The 23,290-nt window shown below is 47.5% G+C and overlaps 1 protein-coding gene and 1 long non-coding RNA gene across 5 annotated transcripts in view; one reads left to right on the forward strand and one right to left on the reverse strand.

The window, feature by feature from the left end:
- Nucleotides 1-1,444: 1,444 nt before the first annotated feature.
- On the reverse strand, nt 1,445-5,772 carry LOC148686979 (uncharacterized). The gene is made up of 2 exons (XR_015948468.1): nt 5,428-5,772; nt 1,445-1,616 (listed from the first exon to the last, which is right to left on the reverse strand). It is a non-coding gene; the product is annotated as an uncharacterized LOC148686979 (long non-coding RNA).
- ADAMTS9 (ADAM metallopeptidase with thrombospondin type 1 motif 9) overlaps nt 1,814-23,290 on the forward strand; it is a 131,466-nt gene continuing 109,989 nt past the window's right edge. For 2 of the 4 annotated variants that reach the window (XR_015948467.1, XM_035106739.3), the window contains exons 1-3: nt 1,814-2,429; nt 3,559-3,968; nt 7,740-7,902. Coding sequence is in view for 3 of the 4 variants with exons in the window: in XM_035106739.3 (XP_034962630.3) it covers nt 2,324-2,429; nt 3,559-3,968; nt 7,740-7,902 (679 nt within the window). In the remaining variant the exon portion in view is untranslated. The remainder of the gene's footprint in view (nt 2,430-3,558; nt 3,969-7,739; nt 7,903-23,290) is intronic. The other 2 variants (XM_035106736.3, XM_035106737.3) reach the window with 1 other exon arrangement.

Genomic DNA, 23,290 nt, shown 5'->3' on the forward strand with positions numbered 1-23,290 from the left:
CAACTTATGAGTGGGGCAAATGGCCGCACGCTTTCAAATTTCTCGACATCCGAACGGAAACCGCGGCGGTTTTAGGTAGGGTTTTTTCGACTTGCGAATTTTTTGATCTACAAAGGTGCCTTCAGAACGGATAAAATTCGTAAGTCGAGGCACCACTGTATAGATAAAAAACCTTGTTACATTAATTTACCGACCTCCCTTCACCCTAAAAACAGATTTACCTAAACTCTGCATATTGCAACTTGGATTATTTACTAGAAAAACAAATACCCTAGCCTGGGACTGCATACTGCCTGTTCTCACTGTGTTTTATTCACTGCTTTTATATTCTTCCATTTACTGCCCACCCCCTACCCCCCCACATTAAGTTTAACACGGAGAGCAGAGGGTCAAATACCGTTGCTTGAAATGGCTGGTGGAAACCGTTTCCCAGAAAGGAAAATTTCAGCAAGCGAGGTTTTCTCCCCTCACGCCTGCTCTACAAGATGAGAAACAGCACCTATGAATAGGACCCTTGTCCGGCATTGAAGTTGCAAACCTTATCAAACCACACCTGCTCAGCTTGTGACCTGTAGAGCAACTCCCAGAATTGTCTTGGTGGACTATGGGGTCTGTCTAGTATTATTAGGGTATTTAGAGCCCTGTTCACCCATTACTTGCCTGAAAGGGCAACGTGGGGGGGGAGGGGGGTCGAGGCGTTTAGTCCTGCCTCCAAGGTTATATGGCTCCACCCAACCTCTCCCATGCTGAGGCTTAACTTTTCGAGGACACCTTTTCTATCCACGTGGGCTCCCTATGTGATTTAGGACTCTGATCTTTCAAGGGTCTAAATCACAAAGGGAATCTGTTAAATAAGCAACAACAACAAAAATGTATATAACAAGTTCTAATAAGTGTTGGAAGTGTAAAGAGTGGTGGAATTGTAAGGTAATCAAAAGCTATTGGGAAATGATTTATAATGAAATGAAAAAAAAAGTTTAAGATAACTTTTGGGAAAAGACCAGAAGCTTTTATGTTAGGCTTTACTTTGCAAGAGGTCCTGCTGTTTCACTAAGAAAAACAAAACAAAACAAAACAAAACAAGGGGGAAAGGTAAGATTATTGTGGCTGATGACTCCCCCCCCTTCTCTCTCTCTCTCTCAGTATCAAGGGGAGCTAGCTCAGGGAAGCGACAAAGGGTTTTCCCACACTCCATAAAGTATTAATAATGTGCAGGATTGTTCCAGATTAACTCTCAGTCCAATGAACGATAAATAGGTGCGAACCTTGCCCGCTGCCGCTTATACTTTTCAAAGTAGCTTCCTCCTTTTTGGAAGAAAACAAATTATAGAGAAGGGGAGTAATTCAAGCGGGCAGTTTTCGGCTTTCAACAGACAGGGGTTGAGAGAGAGAGAAAGTGAATGACGAAGCACAAAAGGAAACCGAAGAGCCGGCCACTAAAAACTTTTTGTGGAAATGTTTATATTGTGCCACATTTATTGGCAGTCCAGGCTGCAGAATTCAACCACCACCACCACCCCCCCAACCCCGATCGCTCTTCAAAGCTTAAGATCTCGGATCTCTTCTGCCTTTTGGGCTCGGTTTCGGAAGGAGGCCCTTTTGATTTCCACCCGAACCTGCAAGAACCAACATTTTATTTGGAAAGGCGAATAGGCGAATCCCAGAGCCTCGCTACGGGACACTCTCGCAAGTAACGCGGGGGACACCGACGCACGCACGCACGCAACCAACTCCTTCTCTCTCTCAATCCCCTCCTTAAAGGGAGGCGGGATCTCCGGGCATTTGATCTCTGCGATCCCGCCCCTACTCCGGTATCCTAAAGTGGTTCCCAAGCACTCTCTAGTCCGGCAGGCAAACGGGGGGGAGAGGGAGAGAGGGGTGGGTGGGAGAGCAAAGGAGGCAGCCCACCAAAAGTGCAGCGGCGTCTTTCCCGCCCCCCCCCCCACGCCAGCCCCTCTTCCCTGCACTATGGTGCACCCGATCCACCGCGCTCGAGTCTTTCCGCTCCTGCCGATCAACAACTCTCCAGAGCGGGCAGTGGTGGCCACAGCAGAAAGCGACTCGGATCGGAGGGATCCCCACGTTTAATAAAAGTGAAGTTGCGGGAGGTGGAGGAGGAGGGAGGGAGGGAAGAAGGAGAGAGGGAGGGAGGAGGGGAGGCAGTCAAGGAGAGTGGGGGAAAAAGCTCTCTCTGAAGTTTTGGCTCCAACAACCCCCCCCCCGCTCTCCTCGCTCCCCCCCCACTCCAAGTCAAGCAGTAAGAAGGGGACGAAGCGGGGGTGTGGAAACGCTGACCCGCTGCAACGGAGCGGCACAAACCACCATGCAGCTTGTGTTATGGGCAGTGGGATTAAGCACGCTCTTCCTGCAAGACTTCTTGAATGTAGCCGGTGCAGCAGCAAGGAAGGAAAGGTTGCATCTGAGACAAGGTAAGATACAGCAGCGCCTGAAATATTTCTTTTTAAAAAAATTAAAAAATGTTTTTTTTCATGTTCTTCTTAAGTTTGGCATTGCTTTGCTTGTGGCGGGGTGGGGTGGAGGGGGTGTCACGCTTTTCTCTTCAACGCGGGGAGGCAAATCTGCAAAGCGCAGAAAGCGTTCCTAAGCAATTGGAGCTCCAGACGTATCCAGTCTGCTAGCAGCTCCGCCTACAAATATATGTATGCTGTGCTTAAGATTTCGAAACACTTGCAGCCCCGCAACATTGCTGTCTGTAGTTCAGCTTGCTTTGCTTTTCTCTTTTGCTGCCTGTGGCTGGAAAGCAGCCTCCTTAAACTTTTTTTTTTTTTAAGAAAACCTAAAACTCCAGCACTTGTGCCATGTGTACTTCTGCTGCAAACAGCTGGACATTTTATGTTAGCTCTTTTAGTGTTGCTGCTTGCAAGCTGCTCAGTGTTTAAAGGCAAAACTTTTGCATTGGGGAGAGTGGGGGGAAGGGAGCTCCTGTTAGCAAACCTGTTAATTCGCTCACCTCCCGAAAGTTTCCTTGGGTTGAACTGCCTCAGAAGGATGCTGTTTGCAATGGCCCATAACTACGTGCTATCTTTCCAGAGCCGCATTGGGTTTTAGGGGATGTCAACCTTGTGGTGCATTCATATGTACCTGTGTGCATTTTGCGGTGGTTAAGGAGTTTTACGTCCCGTTTTTGCAATAGCTGCCGAGTGCATGTGCTGTTCGCAGTGCTTAGCGTGGTTACATAAGAGCGGAAAGTTTTTTCCTTCCTCACAGGCAGCCTCTGCCCTATTGCTCTAAACCGCCAGCCTCCTTTACCTTTGTGAGCGTTTGCAGAATGCACACATCAGATATTTCAGGTGAATGAGACAAGGGACATCTTAAAACTCCTGAGAAAGATGGACAGTGTTCAGAAAAAGTGCCTTCCACGGTCACTGACTGTGTCTTTCCCACAGATAAGGAAATGGCCACTCTATGGGGCAGTTGCTGGTTTTCCCTGGTACTGGATTTCTCACAGTCCCACAGGGTAGAAATAATATTGTATAGTGCACAGATGCACACACTTGCATCTGCTCACAGGGGATCTGTTTTGTTCCCTCTCGACAGCTAAACTGCTGGAGACTCTGAGTGAGTACGAGATAGTGACCCCCACCCGGGTGAATGAGTTTGGAGAGCCCTTCCCTCCCAAGGTCCACTTTCGAAGGAAGAAGCGGAGTCTCCATTTGGACGCTGAGGCCTGGGGCCCGGATGCTACCTCCTCCTCCTCCACCCCTTCTTCCAGTGCCATCCAAGCACACTATAGGCTCACAGCCTTTGGGCAACACTTCTTTTTCAACCTTACAGCCCATTCGGGATTTATTGCTCCTCTCTTCACTGTCAGCCTCCTGGGAGTACCTGAGGTTAACCAAACAAACTTTTACACCGAGGAGGAAAGTGATATTAAGCACTGTTTCTACAAAGGACATGTCAATACCGAGCCCCAGCACACAGCAGTCATCAGCCTCTGTTCTGGGATGGTAAGTAAGTGCCCTTCCTTGCTGGTCTTGGCTGTGGATGGAAGTTTTGTTGTCACAAGATGGACAGCCCCTGTTGTTGTTTTTTAGGGTCAGGGGGTGGGTGGAGGGAATTCATTCTCAGCCCTTGATTCTGATCCACAATTGGGGGATGCTCGGGATTATGTCACACTTTTTTAAAACATCCTTGCCCCGTGACTCTCTTGGAACCTGTCTGCATGTAGGAGGAGTGCTGAAGTTAAAGATAAGGCTTTTAAACAAAGCAAAACTCCTGTTTGTTAAAAGATGTTTGCTGATGGATATCAGAGCTGGCTACTTTCCTTCCTTCAGAATTCTCTCCCCCCCCCCCCCCCGGCCTTATTTACAAAACACTCCTTTAAAAAAAGCAATCTAGAATAATGTAAACAACATCTCAACAAAAAACAAAAGTTAAGGAATTGCCATTGTGGTCCGAGGCTAGAGCAGTAGATCAAAAAATCAAAGGATTCACTTTTGAGGAGAGCTCATTTTGATTGATGGGGAAGAGGGAAAAGCGATGCTGCGGGGAGGGAGAAAGGAGGCTGGGGGGGGGCAGGGCGAGACCAAGGAGCTGCCAGGAACAAGCAGTGATCATTAGCAAATTCTGTTTTTTTTTCTTCTCCCAAAGGTCATTAGAGCCAAGTCCTTCTCTACCCCCTATTCCCATTGACAAACACATGAGCAGTGTCCAGCCAAGGAGACTTAACAGGGGAACTGCAGGGCTCTGACGTGAGGCTAGGATTGCAATGGGAGAGGAAGCAGGGAGGTGGGGTTACCCCAGGCGGCTTTTTGGAGGAGGGGGCAGATGGGTGGGTTTGGTGGGAGGAGGATTCGCAGTCAGAAGAACCCCAAACAAGGGTGGTGCTCTGAGCCCGAGAGCCGTTTAAGGTGGAAGGGAACAAATAGAAGCAGCGTGTGCTTTCCCCTTTTCTTCCCCCCTCGCTCCCCCTAGGGACGAAAGTTTACTCCTCTACAGCTCTGCAACTTGGAAGTTTCTTGAAAAGTGTCCTTAAAGCCGGTGGGGCTCCTCTCTAGTTTAGCAGGTTTTACGTTGAAAAGCACAGCAGAGTGTCAGACTGTTTTGCACAGTTCTTGGTAATGAAGCCTGCCCGAGGATGGGGGTATATATTCAGGACAGATACTGCTACTTTGATCCAGTAGGTGGGTTTGTGGGAAGAGTGGCACGGCTGCCGGCTTTCAGAGCCCCAAAAGAGTAATTTGATTAAGCTGTCATTTCCCCAATGGGAAGAAGTCCTCCTTTAAGAAGTTGCAAGAAAGGCTTGGGTCCTGCTGTTGAAACCTGACGCTCATCAGCTTTCTGCCCCAGTTGCACGGGGAAGAAAAAAAAGATGAGAGGTTTTGCTTTTCTCCCCCCTCCCCATTCCCCCCTCTGTTCCAGAGATAGAGAGAGAGGTACGAGTAGCTAAGTTTTAGCCATACTTACCAGGCAGAACTGTCCTGGTGTTGGGGTTGCCTGGGGCAGCGCCCTACAAGTGTACATCAAAGGTGGGGAAGGGATGCAATGACAGGTAGCCCATTTTCTCCACCCCGCAAAACCATGCTGCTTTCCTCCAAGATGCTGCTTGCGCAGTTGTAGTAAACCTCCGTGCCATTGTTGTTGTTGTGATGTTCTGATGCTTAGGGGGCGGAGGCAGTGGAGGGGAGGGAGGGAGGGCCCAGGGCTCTGTGCAAAGAACCACCAGGGAGTGGGAGTGTGTTCTGCCAGCCCTCTAGACAAGCATGGCTTACCAGAAAAGGGGGGGGGAATAACACTCATTTTCCTAATGGAGCTCAGGCACTGTGCCTGAGGATCGACCTTAAGGGAGTCCAGGAACTTCCCAGCCTCTTCAGCCAGCTGGAAACTTAAGGTGGAAAGGCAAGGAAGATGTCAAAAGAGATCTTCCCTCCACGAGCCCCTGTGGGGAATGGTGAGAGCAGGGCCCTGTTTGTAACTTGACTGGATCCGTAAGAGGGGCCACCTCTGCAGCGAGTGTCCTTGAAGTGCTCCTGAGATGCAATCTCTTGTGCCACCTCCAATCTTGATCGTTCCTGGGCTCCTGTTTGAGAGATCCAGGATGATAACCTACAAATAAGCTGCATGTTGGAAGGTTCGGGACAGATGAAGCGAAGTGCTTCTTCAATGAGTGCATATGGAACTCCCTCCCAAAGGAGGCAGTGAAAATGGCCACCAGCCTGGAAGGCTTTAAATGAGGTTTATTTCAGATGAATTCATGGAGAAGAGGGCTCCCATGGCTATGCTGTGCCTCCACGGATGGGGGGGAGTAATTCCACTTGCTGGAAACCGCAGGAGGGGAGAGTGCTCTTGTGTTCGAATCCTGGCTTCCCACAGGCATCCAGTTGGCCACTGTGAGAACAGGATTTTTGGACTAGATGGGCCATTGGCCCGATCCAATAGGCTCTTCTTTAGGTTCTTCTAGAAATCCAGCCTGAGAAAAGAGAAGTTTCTCTCTCAGATCACTGATCCATGCCCAGTTCTGCCATTTAGTCCAGAAAAAGTGGTAGTCCCCACCTCCGTCCAAGAATACATAAATACCTCAAGGTGCAGCTTGTGGCCGGGCAGAACTCTGTGATGAATAAAAGCAGAACATCTGAGAAATTCCCTCCTGCTGGCTTGCTCATTTGATTGCACCACAGTGGTAAAATTAGTGTGTGGTTTGCACAAATGTGTGTGTGTGTGTGTTTTAAAACGGTTCAAGGAGTCAAAGAGCATGACAAAGTCATCTGCTTACTACAGGGGTCCCCAAACTTACCCAGCTTCAGGCCGGTTCCTCCAGCGCCGATCATGGGCCAGAGGGTGGAGGAACGTGCTCCCATATGCGCACACACTCGCCTTTTCTGGTGTGGGGCGCCGCCGGAAATGGCTACTGCGCATGCGCAGACGTCATTTACGGTGCACTTCCGGGTCGGTGCGGCGCTGGAAATAGCTTGTGCGCCGCGCTGACCCGGAGATGGGCAATTGCACCGCGGTGTGCCGGTAAGAGCGGGCGGCGGGAGGAACAGCTTAGGGAGCTGGGCATGTTTAGCCTGGAGAAGAGAAGGTTAAGGGGTGATATGATAGCCATGTTCAAATATATAAAAGGATGTCATATAGAGCAGTGTTTCCCAACCTTGTGCCTCCAGATGTTTTGGGACTACAACTCCCATCATCCCTAGCTAGCAAGACCAGTGGTCAGGAATGATGGGAATTGTAGTCCGAAAACAGCTGGAGGCACAAGGTTGGGAAACACTGATATAGAGGAGGGAGAGAGGTTGTTTTCTGCTGCTCCAGAGAAGCGGACACGGGAGCAATTGATTCAAGCTACAAGAAAGAAGATTCCATCTAAACATTAGGAAGAACTTCCTGACAGTAAGAGCTGTTCAGCAGTGGAATTTGCTGCCAAGGAGTGTGGTGGAGTCTCTTTCTTTGGACTTGATGGCCCTTGTGGTCTCTTCCAACTTTATGATTCTATGATTCAGTGGCAGGGGAACCCAGCCAGATGGGTGGGTTCTAAATAATAAAATGATAATGATGATGATGATGATGATGATGCAAGCCATGCCTGTTGGAATCCCTTCTTCTGCAAACCTCTGAAAGGTAGGTTTCTTCTGCAAGGTAGGTTTCTTCTGCAAACCTCTGAAAGAGTCCTGTCCTCTTTTGCCCCCTTCTTCCCTGTTTCAGAGTCTTTGAATGAATCTTCTCCCTCCTCGGCACAGCTCTGTCAGAAGCTTCATGGTATTGTTTTCATTCATTCCCAGCTCGGCACGTTCAGGTCTCATGATGGAGAGTATTTTGTAGAGCCACTGATATCTTCTGACCAGCAAGAGTATGCAGAAGAGCACAAAAAGCCACATGTGGTCTACAGACACAGCGTACCTCCGACAGCCGTTCCAAGGGACAAGCAGACTTGCGACACTTCAGGTAATCCCATCTTTTGCTTTTCCCTGGCCTTTAGCATTGAGTTTGCAGGAGGTAAGAATAATTTCGAAACCATCCAAGATAGCCCACAGGAATTGGAATCCTATATCGGGGATGAAGAACTGATGGATGTGAGCTGCTTACTTTCTAAGAATATCTCCCTAGAATGGAGAACCTAGTCCTGTTGCTCAGCTGAGTTGGCTTTGGGCTCTAGCATTATTGATTGCCCCAAGGCAAAACTCAGCTCCTTTCAGGTCCGCCTTTCATCTCTTGTGCTTGAATTTCCCCTTTTTGTTTCGCACTGCTTGTGGAGCTGGGCCCCCTTTCTCCTTCAAACTACAAAGGCACAATATTGCGTGAAACTCAGTCCATAATGCCCTGAAGCAGGAGGGGAAGGGGAGAGCTCCTCCGGCCTTCTCTCTCAGTTGTGTTTCTGCACAAATACATTTACTTATAATGTAAGTAAGGGATGCGGGTGGCGCTGTGGTCTAAACCACAGCCTCTTGGGCTTGCCGATCAGAAGGTTGGCGGTTCGAATCCGCACAACGGGGTGAGCTCCTGTTGCTCTTTCCCGGCTCCTGCAGTTCGAAAGCACACCAGTGCAAGTAGATAAATAGCTGGAAGGTAAACGGCGTTTCTGTGTACTCTGGTTTCCATCACGGTGTTCCGTTGTGCCAGAAGCGGTTTCATCACGCTGGCCACATGAACCGGAAAGCTGTCTGCGGACAAACGCTGGCTCCCTCGGCCTGAAAGCGAGATGAGCGCTACAACCCCCAGAGTCGCCTTTGACTGGACTTAACCATCCAGGGGTCCTTTACCTTTACCTTACATTTACTTGTAAGAATAAATGCATAAATAAATTTATTTATGACCCTTTGGGTCCCTTCCAACTTTAGATTTCTATGATACATGCTTAAAACTGAAGATACAGGCTGGCGTTGCTGCTTTCATTTGCATAAGAACGCAAGGAGAGTCCTGCCTCCAACAGTGGAGATAGATCATTAGCCATGGTGGGCTCTTGATAGCCTTACTTTCTTTTGCCTTTTGTTCCAACATCTGTGCTGGCTCTTCCAAGATTCAGCTTCACTGGATGTCACTGAGTTTTAGTATTAGGTAAAGGTGCACTTTCTTCACACCATGCGTGATCTTATATACTGATTTGGAAGACGAGCTTGAGAGTAACATTAGCACTTAATGATACAGGCCTTGCAAAACATTTCAGATGAGACCTCTTGGTCACAGGCTGATGTTGAACACTAAAACGACACTCCAGGAGAAAACGCCCTACTCCCGTCTCACACGCTTCACCAGCATCCGGCATAAATATCCGTAGTGGGTTTGCATGGGGGGAATCGTCCATCGCTGTGCCAGGAGACAACTACAACGCCAGTTGCCTCATTGCAATACATGCATGCATTTATGAGAGAGGCATGAAGAGCCATATTTGCCTAAAACACGTGTATGGAATTTCTTTTTGTGTCTACATATATTTGGGTAGCAGGGATGCTATTGACTTACCTTGTGCTTTGCTGTTATTATAGAATCCTTGAACCCCCTGAATATGCAGCTGTCTCATACAAGGGTTGAACCATGGCATGATCAGCACAAATGCTCTCTGTCTATAACTAGATTCCCCCTGCCCCAACTTCAACATAACATGTCTTTTTCTCTCTGCGTGTCTGTTTGCATCCAGTAATTTACTTCTTACTGTCCCTGTATTCCAACCGCCTGTGCGCATTTCGGCCTGTGCGCATCGGCAGCCACACATTCTAGTGTAGCTGTTGTTTCTTTTCTTGGGTCGTGTGCCGTCCATGCCATGCAGGAGAGAGGCAACCCGGAACAGGAGAGATTTGGGAGCTGCGAGGTGTTTGGAGACACAAACTACAGTTGCCGGGATTCTTTGGCGAGGACTCTCAATGCGGAATAAGCGCTTTAAATGTGCGTTTCTGCAGAATGAATACTTAACCTGAAACCCCTTTGTGCTGGCCCTCACGCCGAGTAGGACCGTGTCAGAATTTTGCCTGTGAAATAACCTAAGCCTCTCTTGTTCCAGGTCCCCACTCTTCTGTTCCAGGTGCCATCTTTGATTGCTATTCGTAACATGATTCCAGCTTGTCCAATACCATGCTGGGGGTGGCCGGGCAAACCTCTCACATGTTTAAATGCCACATGGAGGGGGTGGCTGTCCCCTGAGACTGCTCACCACACCTCCCTGTAGCTGCGTGTTTGGCGAGCGGGTAAAATGACCCCAGTGCGTCTACTAGCTATGCACAAAAAACAATCTCTCGCAGGGGTCTTTCTGGGTCCTACAGAAGAAGCCCTGTTTGCATATATCAGTACATTTGTGCTCACTGATCATGGAAGTGAAAAATATGATGGGCAGATGAATCAGTGGCCAGGGAGGGGGCTAACCCTTGACCTCAAGCATGTTTTAGACGCGCAAAGGGGTTTGTTTATATGCAACCATACTACCGTATTGGCCCGAATATAAGCCACACTTTCCCCCCCTTCAAATTCCGACAGTGAAAAGTTAAAGTGCGGCTTATATTTGCAACCTTACGATATCGCAGCTGGAAGAGCCTATGATGCCCACCCCGTCTGCCGCTCCCAAGCCTCCCTCGAGCTGTCAGGAGTGAAGGAGGGGCGGCCGCTGGCAAAGTGGGTGGGAGCGTGGGGCAACAGCGCTCAGCCTGCTCTCTGCTTCCAAGCCTATAACTCCTGCTGGAGTCCTAGCGAGTGGGGGTGGCGGATTGCTGGCGGGTGGCCGCCGGTGCTGCCACTTCGCGCTCCCTGCTGTGGGCCTCCATTGTCGGGGTGTGTGTGTGCCTGCCCAGTGCCGGTGGGGGCTGCCGCTCCGCCACTGCCCTGCAATCCCCCTCTGCCTGCCCTGCCGCTGTTAATATGGTGGGGGGCACCCACCTGGCGCGGTATGAGGCAAGCTCCCCCCCGCAGAATGTCTCTTCTTGCCCAGTCGGCCCCCGCTGTCGCTGTTAGGGAGTGGGGGGTGCCCGTCTGCCACCTCTGCCCTATGCAAACCTCCCCCCAGCTGCACTGTGTAAGGCTGGCACTTCGGATGAGTGTTGGGGCCTCTTTGGCAGCCTCCCCCATCATTTCCCAGTGCGCCATGCAGGTCCTCTAGGGCCACAATTTTTTGCTCGGACCACGTAGTCGCCACTATGTGGTTGTCTTATATTCAGGTATAGTGGTGCCTCGGGTTACAAACGCTTCAGGTTACAAACTCCGCTAACCCAGAAATAGTTGTTGTTGTTGTTTAGTCGTGTCCGACTCTTCGTGACCCCATGGACCATAGCACGCCAGGCACTCCTGTCTTCCACTGCCTCCCGCAGTTTGTTTGTTGCTTCGAGAACACTGTCCAACCATCTCGTCCTCTGTCGTCCCCTTTCCTAGTGCCCTCCATCTTTCCCAACATCAGGGTCTTTTCCAGGGAGTCTTCTCTGCTCATGAGGTGGCCAAAGTATTGGAGCCTCAGCATCAGGATCTGTCCTTCCAGTGAGCACTCGGGCAGGTTACAAACTCCGCTAACCCAGAAATAGTACCTCTGGTTAAGAACTTTGCTTCAGGATGAGAACAGAAATCGTGTGGTGGCAGCGGGAGGCCCCATTAGCTAAAGTGGTACCTCAGGTTAAGAACAATTTCAGGTTAAGAATGGACCTCCAGAACGAATTAAGTTCTTAACCCGAGGTACCACTGTATTGTCTTTTTTCTCCCCGTCCCCCTGGATTTTAAAGGTGTGGCTTATATTCGGTTGCGGCTTGTATTTGGGCCAATACGGTATGTGAGAATATCACTAAGGCGAAATGAAGCTAATCGTTTCCCTTCTCTATGAATGTTTGTGTTGCGGGGGGACGGGGGGACGGGACGTATCCGCATTTTCACTAATGCAACTTGGTCACTTCTTTCTTCCCATATTGCACTGTATTTGCATCCCCACTCAGTGAATTCAGCAACAGTCCTTTTAAAAATCAAACCTAGCTCAATACATGGTTCAAGTTCAAGCTGGTTGACAATTCTGAAAATGATTTAATTAATATCCATTCTATTTGGTTGTACCCAGGAGATATACTCCAGGAGATATGTGCCTCCAGAAGCTGTGGGCATTTATAGATAATTTCAAATGAAGATAATTTTTTTTTTTAAAAAAAAGCTTTTCGTTTTTAACAGGGTTCCCAAACTAGGGGCCGGATGCGGCCCAATCGCCTTCTAAATCCGGCCCGCGGACGGTCCGGGAATCAGCATGTTTTTAAAGGAGTAGAATGTGTCCTTTTATTTAAAATGCATCTCTGGGTTATTTGTGGGGCATAGGAATTCGTTCATTTTTTCCCTCCAAAATATAGTCCAGCCCCCCACAAGGTCTGAGGGACAGTGGACTGGCTCCCTGCTGAAAAAGTTTGCTGACCCCTGGTTTTTAATCATTTGTTTCCCATTCTAATACTCAAGTGGAATATTGTGACATACAATTCCCCCCCAAGCAATTATTAGGGGGGAATGGAGGTGGGAGGGAACAGTTTGCCAATATACAGTAAATAATTAAATAATGAAAGAAATGAAAACAAATCTATACTTGCACACCATTTTTAACGTCTTTTGTAATCGCATAAACAGAGTAAAGTACATGATGTTCCTATACTACAGGAAAAGGGTTAACAGCTGCCTCCGCCGCTCTTGCAATTCTTATGGAAGAGTATCTTAATAATAAACATTGCTTTGATTCTTACACCACTCTCAATACCTCTTTTCCAATTTTTTATATAGAACTTTACAAACCTGTAATATTTATGCCAACATTGTAAAGAGCCTTTCCCCGCACCCATTACTATAGTTGCTTCCCACAGTTTCTCTTGTGATATTTTATGTATTAATATCCTGTGCCAGATGTCTGTGTACTATTCCCCCAGAGATGACGTTCATTGTTTTGATGTGCTTTAAAACAGTGTTTGGCTTTGAAGGTCCAGACATCTGCCATAGCACTCACCACGAGCTAATTCTCTTTGTGTTGTGGGCAGGTAGCCTTTTACCCAGGCCATCATCTTAATCATAGCTGCGTGGTCATGTTGATTTATGTGTAGCAGGCTTGAAGCAAGAGTTCATTTGATTCCAGTTTACTTAGCCATGTTGACTGGAACTAGTAGTGCAAACTAGTAGGTGTTTCCTGCTTGGCAGGGGGTTGGACTGGATGGCCCTTGTGGTCTCTTCCAACTCTATGATTCTATGAAAAATTAGTATTAAGGGTAAAGCGAGAGAGTGAGGGAAAACCCTTGCCAGGAGTTGCGTTAACATGTGAGAGGGCTGTGGGGAGTAAGTTTGCCATGAGTTGGAAGTCGAAATCCTAGAGCAGGGATCCACTTAAGGAAAGCCCTGTGGGATCAGACCACAGGCCCATCTAGTCTAGCTTCCTGTTCTCACAGGGGCCAAAGGAAGCTCACATGCAGGAGACGAGGGCATTCTCCCCACTTGGGATTCCCAGCAACCGGCATTCTACCGGCCTCAACAGCAGAGGAGGCTCCTCATGTTAGAATCCTGATTTTTCCAGTGTGGGGACCTTCCACAAGTACATAGGGCTCCCTAATTCAATCAATGCCCCTTCAGTTCATGGGGGAGGCAGGTGAAATAGTAGTGGGGGGTGGAGTTAACACTCCTCCCCATAATGGAGCACCCACCCCATGTTGATTTAATGCAGGAAAATTATGGCTGAAGAGAACTAGAGAAAGCATGAGATGTCTTAATGGCAATCAGTAGGGCTGGGCGATATATCAATAAATCGCCCCAAACCGGTTTGAAGTCCGTATTGTGATACCAGTTTCATAATTTTTGATCTGTGAATCATGGTGTGTGTGCTATGCAAAAATCACAATGCAGGAAAAACTATGAACTTGGCCAGTGTGGTGTAGTGGTTAAGAACTGTAGACTTGTAATCTGGGGAACCGGGTTCGCTTCCCTGCTCCTCCACATGCAGCTGCTGGGTGACCTTGGGCTAGTCACACTTTTTTGAAGTCTCTCAGCCTCACTCACCTCACAGAGTGTTTGTTGTGGGAGAGGAAGGGGAAAGAGAATGTTAGCCGCTTTGAGACTCCTTCGGGTAGTGATAAAGCGGGATATCAAATCCAAACTCTTCTTCTTCTCTTCTCTCGATTCCTGCAGCCCCTTTTTATCTCTGTCAGCTCAGCTCTCCCCTGCCAGGAAAAATCATGATGCGGGGAAAACCCATGAAGCCAGACATTGCCTCTGCATAGCTCCATCCTTATTTCAGACGTTGTGGTGCATCGATATATTGCAATGTTGAAAACCAGATATCGCCCGGCCCTAGCAATTAGCAACACTCACCCAGAGGTGTAAGAAGGGCTGACTTTTCAAGAGAATGGTACCTCTGACAAGGCTTTTTATTGTTCGTTCTTCCAAAGGTTGCTGCTGGACTATGCCACTCTGGTTTCTCTCTTCCAGCTGTCTCTGCTCCCTTCTTTGAGATCAGATGCTGGAGACTCAGAACAGTTGGAAGGAACCATGGGATCTGGCACATTTGATCAGCAACCCTTGAGAGAGTGGATCAGCAGAGCATGGATTCCACTGAATCAAAGGTAGTTGGAGGGACCCTAAAAAAAAACAAAACTTGTTTGGGGATCCTCCTGTTAATCTCCCTCCATTCATTCACCAATCCAGTGGTCCACACATCTGGGGAGCATAATGAGGGCCATCTTCTGACTAGCCTCGCATTGCTTGGCTTTCTTTAATAACCCCAAGGAAGACTCAACAATTCTGTTCGTTAATTGATTGAAGATTCAGTAGGATAAGGTTCAGACCCGTAGCTCAGTGGTAGTGCATCTGTTTTGCATGCAGAAGGTCCCAGATCTCCAGAGAGAATGCCTGAATCCATGGAGACCTGTTGCCAGTCAGTGCAGGCAGTGCTGAGCTAGACCAGTGGTCTGACTTGGTATTAGGCAGCTTCTTATGTCCTTATGTCCCCTCTTCTCCAGAAGATGCCTGGATTTGCCATTCATCATTTCCTATGCTCATCGCAGTGTATCTTCTTGTGCTGGTGTCAAGCGCCTTGAAGATGTATGGGAGGCAGTGTGCCCCTTTGCTCATACTCCCCTGCTCTGACCTTTCTATTTGGAGAGAGTGGCTTGCCATCAAAAGAGGAGTGGGGGGCTGGCGGGGGCTATTGTCAGCTTCATCATTGCAACTTGGCTCGTCCCGGTCCTTTTGTGCGGGCCGACTCCATCAGTCACAGTTGCCAGCCAACCAGAGGAAAAAGAAATAATCTCGTGGAGTCTTTGAAGCTCAGCTGTATTCCACTGGGATGCTTGGGTTAGCTTTTACAGCATTACTGGAGCAAACAGTTGCATAGACGCCACAACTTTTGCAGCAAGGATAAAAACTGCAAAAACTTGCAGAGAGATCTGCAAGCCACATTCTTAATAGCTAAGCCCTGTGAGACAGGGAAGAGCTTAGTGTAGTAGCTTAACTGGAAATGAGGATTTCTGAGTACCAGTATCCAGTAAATATTTCTTAAAAAACACGATGATTATTTAGATAGCATATAAGAAAGGGGACCTCACAAGGGAAATTAGTCTTTGTTTGGAACACCACCTACACTCAAGAAGTTATTTCTCTTTGCCTCTTCTTCCAAGGTGCTGTGAAACACCACGTCCTGGTAAATTTCCCATGACTCACACAAAATCACTGATCACATTCCCGATCCTCCTGACTGAACTCCCCCCCCCCTTCCTTCCTCTCCTCCCCTCTCATGCATGGCTTAACAGGCCATTTCCTGATTCCTTCCAACACGTGTCTCAGTGGACCGCTTCATGGCTGCCAATCAGCCATCCCTCCTCCCCAATGTTGTCAGTGTCCCAGGTATGCCACACAGCAAGCCTGGGAGGGGGGCTGGGCAATAGGGACATAGAGGGAATGGGCAGGAGACATTGCAGGACTTCTTATCTCCTGCTGCGTTGGGAGATCTAAGGGCATGTATATGTTCAACCCAGCAACCCTGGTTTGGGAGAAAGCTTACCGCAGAGCCTAGAGCTTGCCGATCAGAAGGTCGGCGGTTTGAATCCCTGCGACGGGATGAGCTCCCGTTGCTCGGTCCCAGCTCCTGTCAACCTAGCAGTTCGAAAGCACGTCAAAGTGCAAGTAGATAAATAGGTACCGCTACAGCGGGAAGGTAAACAGCGTTTCCGTGTGCTGCTCTGGTTCGCCAGAAGCGGCTTTGTCATGCTGGCCACATGACCTGGAAGCTGTACGCCGGCTCCCTCAGCCAATAATGCGAGATGAGCGCCGCATCCCCAGAGTCGGTCACGACTGGACCTAATGGTCAGGGGTCCCTTTACCTTTTTACCTTATATGCAAGAGAGCTGGCCAAACATTGAAATGAATGGTTAGAGTCACTTGTGTGAGATCTCCATTTGTGCATCACAGTGATTGTGGAGCTTGCGATTGGGCTAAGGGGCCAAGGTCCAGAGAAGTCAGTAGCGTACATGCCAGAAATATGCTTTTCTTAACCAGAGTCAGGCCATTGGCTCAGTACTGTCTACAGCAGTGACTGGCCAACCAGCTCCCTGTTGTTTCATAGGGAGCTGCCTTAGACTAAGTTGGACACAATGGCCTTCCAAGCTCAGCAGTGACTCTCCAGGGAGCTCCCCAGGAGTGCTTCCCAGCCTGGAGAGACCTGGTATTCAACCGAGGACGCCCTACCTTTGAGCTACAGCCTCATCCTGAAAAGTGTGCTTTCCTAGCCTGTCCTCAAAATGCCAGAGATTGAATCTGAGGCCTTGTGGATGCTCTGCCACTGAACCACAACTCTTGCCACATTTTTTTTTTAAATTGTGATGTTCAGCTTCAGCAGGTCTTGCAGAAATGTTAAGCAGTCCCCTCTCCCCCAGTTCCATGCACCTTCAACCTTGATAGGCTATTTAATGATAGGCTATTTAAATGGGGTTGTGATGCAGAAGGGTCAAGACAGCAGCACCAGTGTGCAGGCTTTTGTGTCGCTTTAGCGCTCCTCTAATCAGAGGCAACTTCTAGTGCTTTCTCTGCTGATGTGTGCCAGCATCCCTGTTGAGTTGGCCTTTCAGATCCCAGCTTCAAATAACATTTGATCTAAACATTTCCAGTTATTGTGGGGAGGGGATGTGGGCAGGGAAGCGAAGGAAGAAGGAGGGACTGGGAACTTAAAAATAATCCTTAATAAAGAAAGGAAGCACCGCAGAACTCAGGAGCCTCGTCTTTCCTGTGAGCCGCGGAGGAGGGTGGGCTTGAGAACGAGACGGAGAGGAGGAAAAAAAAAAAGAGATTGGCTCGCTAGTTCGGATGCTCACTTGACTTGTGGGAGAGGAGGAGGAGGAGGAGGAGAAATAGTTTCAAGGGCAGGAGGTGTGACCCTTTGGAGCGGAAAAGGTCATAAAATGCTACCGAGTCATGCTGTTGTAAAATGTCGGATGCTCGTTTCGTAACACTCTCATCATTCCTAGTTAAAAGAGTTCTGCACGTATTTTCTTACAATGTGCCCCAAGGATTCTGTGCCGGGAAAGCGACGTCACTCATCCGTTCTACATGCAGAGGGTCCCTGGCGCTTCCAGGTAGGGCTGTGTGTAGGAACTCTGCCTCATGTCCTGGAGAGCCACTGCCAGTCAGCATAGACTAGATGGACGGATGGCCTGAGGCAGCATCCACTGTTCCTAGATTTTTATACCGGTACTACTGGTGGGTTTTTTTCCTCCAAATCTACCTAAGACATTATGGCCTGGTGCACCCTTGCCTTTCTAGTTCCTAATGACCTGTTGTCATTATGGTCCAACGGTTTCCCAGAATGGCAGGATGCCCTAAAATGTAGCGTATACTGCCCATATTTGGACCACAAAATCTAAGTTTGATAACCCAAGATGTGCATTAGCTTCACGTACAGCTTCTTTATAAGCTCCCTTTCCACATACAAGCCAGGAAGCCACAGTTAACGATAGTTTCCTGTTACATCTGAACCAGGTCAGTGGCTTCCAAACAAGGTAAGATGATGTCGTATGAAATTGGTTTCCTGATCCTTGATAGTTGTATCCAGTTGGCATTCCTTCACTGGCAGAAAGCTTTTGCCACCGGTAGAGGATTCCATCAGTGGAACGGAAAGGGAGGTAATGTTTGGCAATACCCCATTTACACCTTGCAGCCCCCTGCAACCCCTAGCATGCTTCTTTGGCGGCTCCTCCAACCCTCTGGAGCTGATTTGGGGGAGTTCAAAGGGAAAGGGGATTCTTGGCTCCTCCCCATTCCACTGACAGAAGCCAAAGAGTATTACTAGTTGCTGGAAACCTTCTTAACATTCTTTTGTTTACATGCCCAAAGTTGATAGCCATAGCAGTTCAAGTGGTGTGTGAGAGCCATGTCTTGTGATTGATTATGCAGGGTGGGGCTTACCTGACAACCCCCCCCCCAATATTTTATTCAAGTTGGCAGCCCTGGGTATATACATTTGTATGCTGCTGTATACTCCCTGGAAAAGACCCTGATGTTGGGAAAGATGGAGGGCACAAGGAGAAGGGGACGACGCAGGATGAGATGGTTGGACAGTGTTCTCGAAGTTACCAACATGAGTCTGACCAAACTGCGGGAGGCAGTGCAAGACAGGAGTGCCTGGCGTGCTCTGGTCCATGGGGTCACGAAGAGTCGGACACAACTAAACAGCAACAACAACAACAACAAATGCTGATGTATAAAAAAGTTTTCTGGGCTGCTTACAATAAATAATTAAAACAACAATGAACTAGAGCAAGTCCACAACTTATGCACATTTAACTTGTGTGCATTCAGCTTTATGCGCTTGGCAAAGAATAAAAATAACAATAAGAAAGGGGGACAGGGTTCCAGGAAAAATGACTCGGGCAATCCCAACCACCATTGAACCTGATGGGTTTTGACTATGCACGATTTTGGCTTTAGGTGCAACCCCTGGAATGTAACCCTCATCATGTAAGTTACGGCTTACTGTACAAAGTTAAAAAGATCAAAAAAATTAGAAAAGGGGGGCAATCCCACATAAATAACAACAATGCAGAACTTGCCACACACCCAAAATTAAAAACAGATTTGCTATGTTTATGATATAGCAGCACTGAAGGGTTAGAATCCAGAATAAAACCCAGGCAGATGCTACACATCCTTTGTACGTATGATGCCCTGTGTTGAAGCCCCGGATACCTCTAGTCCAGGGGTAAGCAACCTTTTTCAGCCATGGGCCGGTCCACTGTCCCTCAGCCTATATTTTGAAAAAAAATATATGAATGCATTCCTATGCCCCACAAATAACCCAGAGATGCATTTTAAATAAAAGCACACTTGCTGCTCATGTAAAAACACCAGGCAGGCCCCACAAATAACCCAGAGATGCATTTTAAATAAAAGCACACATTCTACCCATGTAAAAACACGCTGATTCCCGGACCATCCGTGGGCCGGACTGAGAAGGCGATTGGGCCGCATCCGGCCCACGGGCCTTAGGTTGCCTACCGCTTCTCTAGTCGATGATACTGGGCTTGCATGTGAGACACAAGACTCAGAAAGTCCTGCTCAGCTCCTGATCACAGAACCTATGGCTGGTGTTCGGAAACTTGTAGGTTGCGAATAGGTCAGCCAGTGTCAAAGGGGGGAAGTGTCAGGGAAAACCAGCCTTAGGAACAATTCTGTGCCGTCCTTGCTTACCAAACAAAGTGCAGAATATCTATGGACCGCTTCATATGTGACTGTTGTCACGTTTGCAAGTAGCTTGCAATTTCAGGCTGCTTCTCTGTCTTGATCGGTTGATTTTATTTTATTTTCCAATTTTGCATGCTCTCTTCCTTTTTTAAAAAAAATTGCATTCAGAGGCTGTATTTTTAATTAGCTGTTTCTGGTATTTCCTTCTCAATGTCATGAATGGTTTTTAACTCTTGTTTTCTTATCAGTTGACCTTTCCTTGGGCTTACTCGGTTTCCTTCCTGGCCTTACCTTAACGATTCCAACCCTCTCTCCCTCCCCCCCCCCCAAAAGAAGTGTAATCCAAGTTGCCCTCCTCGTGCTCCACACCACTTCCCCCTTGACCTTTGTTTGGGATTGTGGCGGGGTCTGCCTCTGGCTGCAGCAACTGATAAGGGTGGATTTCTCGTATGTCAGAATGGGAAATGAAAGCAGTTGTGTGGGGCCAAGTTCTCCTCCTTTTTTCAAGTGGAATGTGAGGCGCCTTGCACTTCTCCTGCCTTTCAAAGCAGCTGTGGTGAGGGATTGCAACAGATTAGATCTGAGGTCAATTTCAATCCCGATGTGTCATAGCTCCTTTGGGCGGAGGCGGTACCTTCCACAAAGGCTTGACCGCTCCAGCGACCTAAGGCTGCTCATTGATTTCATTTGTGGCTAGGAAAGGTGACCAGAGACCTCGCCTCCTTGAGAAGAGGTAAAGGGGTTGTAATCGAGGAAGGAAAGGACTTCCGCCGATTCTCACCATGGTGGCAAGAAGCTGAAATGGTTCTCAGCACAGTGAGCCTCTGGGAGAATATATAGGATCTGACGCCAAAGTCTTTCTTCCCTTCTCAGCAGTGGCTGATAAGGTGGAGGGGTGACCAAAAGTAAGGGCTTTGTCTGAGATCTTTTTTCTCTTCTGCACTTCCATGAACACTCTTCAGTGGAGCTGGCAGATTTCAGGATATGTGTGTGGTTTTCAATTCAAATGGCATTTGATTGAAAGAAGCAAGAATCGGGGGAGGTGGGGCGGTAAAGATGTAATTCCACTTAGGTTTCCAGCTAAGCGATATTTTGTTTAGTCACCTCTCTCTTTTTCATATTTTTTTATTTGATTTTAAATAACGTAAACAAATTACAAACAGCAATTCCAAGTCCAAATGTTGAGATTACTCTGAATCTCCTGACTTCCCCCCATCCCTTCCATGGGTCCTAATGATAATATTTACAACTCCATATTAATATTTATCCAAATTTTCATCCTTATAACTTATTCATCCTTTCTGTTACATTACAAGTGTGGTTCAAATCCTGCCAATGTTTTAACTTGCTTGCAGTGGTCTTGTAAGTAAATAAAAAACTTTCCCCATTCTTTTTAAAAGTTCTTGTCTTCTTGATTTCTGAGCTTCCCAGTTAATTTTGCCATTCTGGCATAGCCCATCAACTTGGTTTGCCGTTCTTCTCTATTCGGGGTTCTTTCTTCCTTCCATCTCTGAGCTAGTAGCATCTGTGCAACTGTTGTCGTGTACATGAATTTTCTGATCCTTTGGTATCTCGGTACCTGCAATTCCTAATAAAAAGGCTTCTGGTTTTTTGTTTTTTTTAGCAAACGTTATTTTAAACATTTTTTAAAATTCATTATATATCATCTCCCAGAAATGTTTAATTACTTTACACGTCCACTGTTTAGTCACCGCTCTCTTTCCTCCCCCATTATAAACTTGGATGCAGTGGGGCGGGAAAAGTAGGTTGTATTCAGAGATCCTTCTAATTCCTAGATCCAGCAAGTGTTACAATCTAATCAAGGCTTCTGATTCTTGGAATAGGCAAGCTAGCCTGCTGTTGAGGTGTAAGGAGAACCAAGCAAGGGGCTCTGTCAGAGATGGCAAATGGGTGGGGCCTCTCCCTTAACTTGCAGATATTCATAAGGGCAAAAGCCAGAGTTTTGGAGTGGAGAGTTTGCAGTGATGTGACCTAGAAGCAAAGCAGCAAGCAGAGAGAGAGCAAGAACGCGCCATGTCAGATTTCTGCTTGAATCTAAGGTATGGGAGAAACAATCCCATTTTGTGGTGTTAATGCTGTGAACCCCTCCATTGTGGGCTCAAGATATGTGTAAATAAACCATATATCCTAAAGACACTGCAGTCTCCGCTGTGCCTTGTTCCAAAAGGAAACACGAACCCCAGGGTAAAGGCCTGGAACACTTGGAATCTCGCACTGCTTAGAGATTGGGGTGGCGTGCAACATAAACACTACCGCTTAGCGCAGTGATGGCAAACCTACGACATACGTGTCAGATGTGACATGCAGAGCCTTCACTGCTGGCACGCGCCCCATCAGCCCATTCGCGCTGTTGTTGTTGTTGTTGTTGTTGTTGTTGTTGTTGTTGTTGTTGTTTTTCCCCATTTGTTCTCCCGCTCCTCCTACAGCTTGTCTCCGCTGTTCCTAGTAGCCAGAGATTGGTTTTTTTAACCCTTTCTGTGCTTTTTTTCCTGGCGCTTTAGCATACTATGATTGGGTGTAACAGCGTTCGTTTTTTAACCCGTTCTGTGCTGGGTTTTTTGGCGCTTTGGCAGACTATGTCGGTGCTGTGTGTTAGTTCCAGCAAAGGTATTATTCGTCATTTATTTCTGTTCTCTTTCCCCCAAAAAAGCGCAGCAGCTTTGGGGCACCCCCCCCAAAAAAGCAAAGCAACTTTTGCATCATCCCCCCCCAAAAAACCTCCAAAGGTTAGCAGCTCCCCCTAAAAAAGCTCAACAACTCTGGGCACTTTGTGATAAATAAGGGTTTTTTGGTTTGGTTTGGTTAAATAATTAGTTTTTGGTTTATTAAATATAGTTATATATTACAAATATACATTTTTGTTATTTAAACTATAAATATCGCGAAATTATGGGTTTTTTCTCGAAGTGACACACTACCTGAGTTATGCTTGTTTTTTTGGCGAATTTTGACACACCAAGCTCAAAAGGTTGCCCATCACTGGCTTAGCGTCTTTGAATGCATCCCTGTAGAAAGGATTTGGTGTAAATGCTTGAAATAAAGAAATAACGGCGAGAGGCATGCTTGAGTGGAATCCTTCGAAAAAGGGGGGGGGGCGCTGGCATATTTCTTTCCAGCCTTTCCTTCGTGAAATGCTATCAGTTTCAGAGTCCACTTTGAGAAAGTATCAACCTGAGTTGGCTGCCTTTGTTGGCTGTGTGCACTTGACTGGGCATAGAAATGGAACTCTTCGTAAAAGTCCCCCATGAAGTCAAGGTTGAAACACATTAGCAGAATATGAGGAGCTTGGGTTACTGCAGCTCGTACTGTGTAGCTGGGGGCATTCCCCCCACCCTTTTTAAAAATGCCAGTGGCAATAGAGCTTTGGTTTCCACTATCTCCAGCCATAGCAACTTTCATTAGTTTTAATCAAAGGGCCTTTTGAAATCATGGAAACTTCTTTATAATGGGTGCATTTAGTGATAAGCTGAACTGTTTAATGCTGTACTGTTTTAATATTCGGTTGGAAGCCACCCAGAGTGGCTGGGGAAACCCAGCCAGATGGCCGGGGTATAAATAATAAATTATTATTATTATTATTATTATTATTATTATTATTATTATTATTATTATATACCTGAAAAGACACCTTTGTTGTTATGGGTGATCTAGGACTAGTTCCACCTTGCCA

The sequence above is a fragment of the Zootoca vivipara genome, chromosome 2, assembly GCF_965207765.1.
Source record: "Zootoca vivipara chromosome 2, rZooViv2.hap1.1, whole genome shotgun sequence".
Classification (NCBI taxonomy): Eukaryota; Metazoa; Chordata; class Lepidosauria; order Squamata; family Lacertidae; genus Zootoca; species Zootoca vivipara.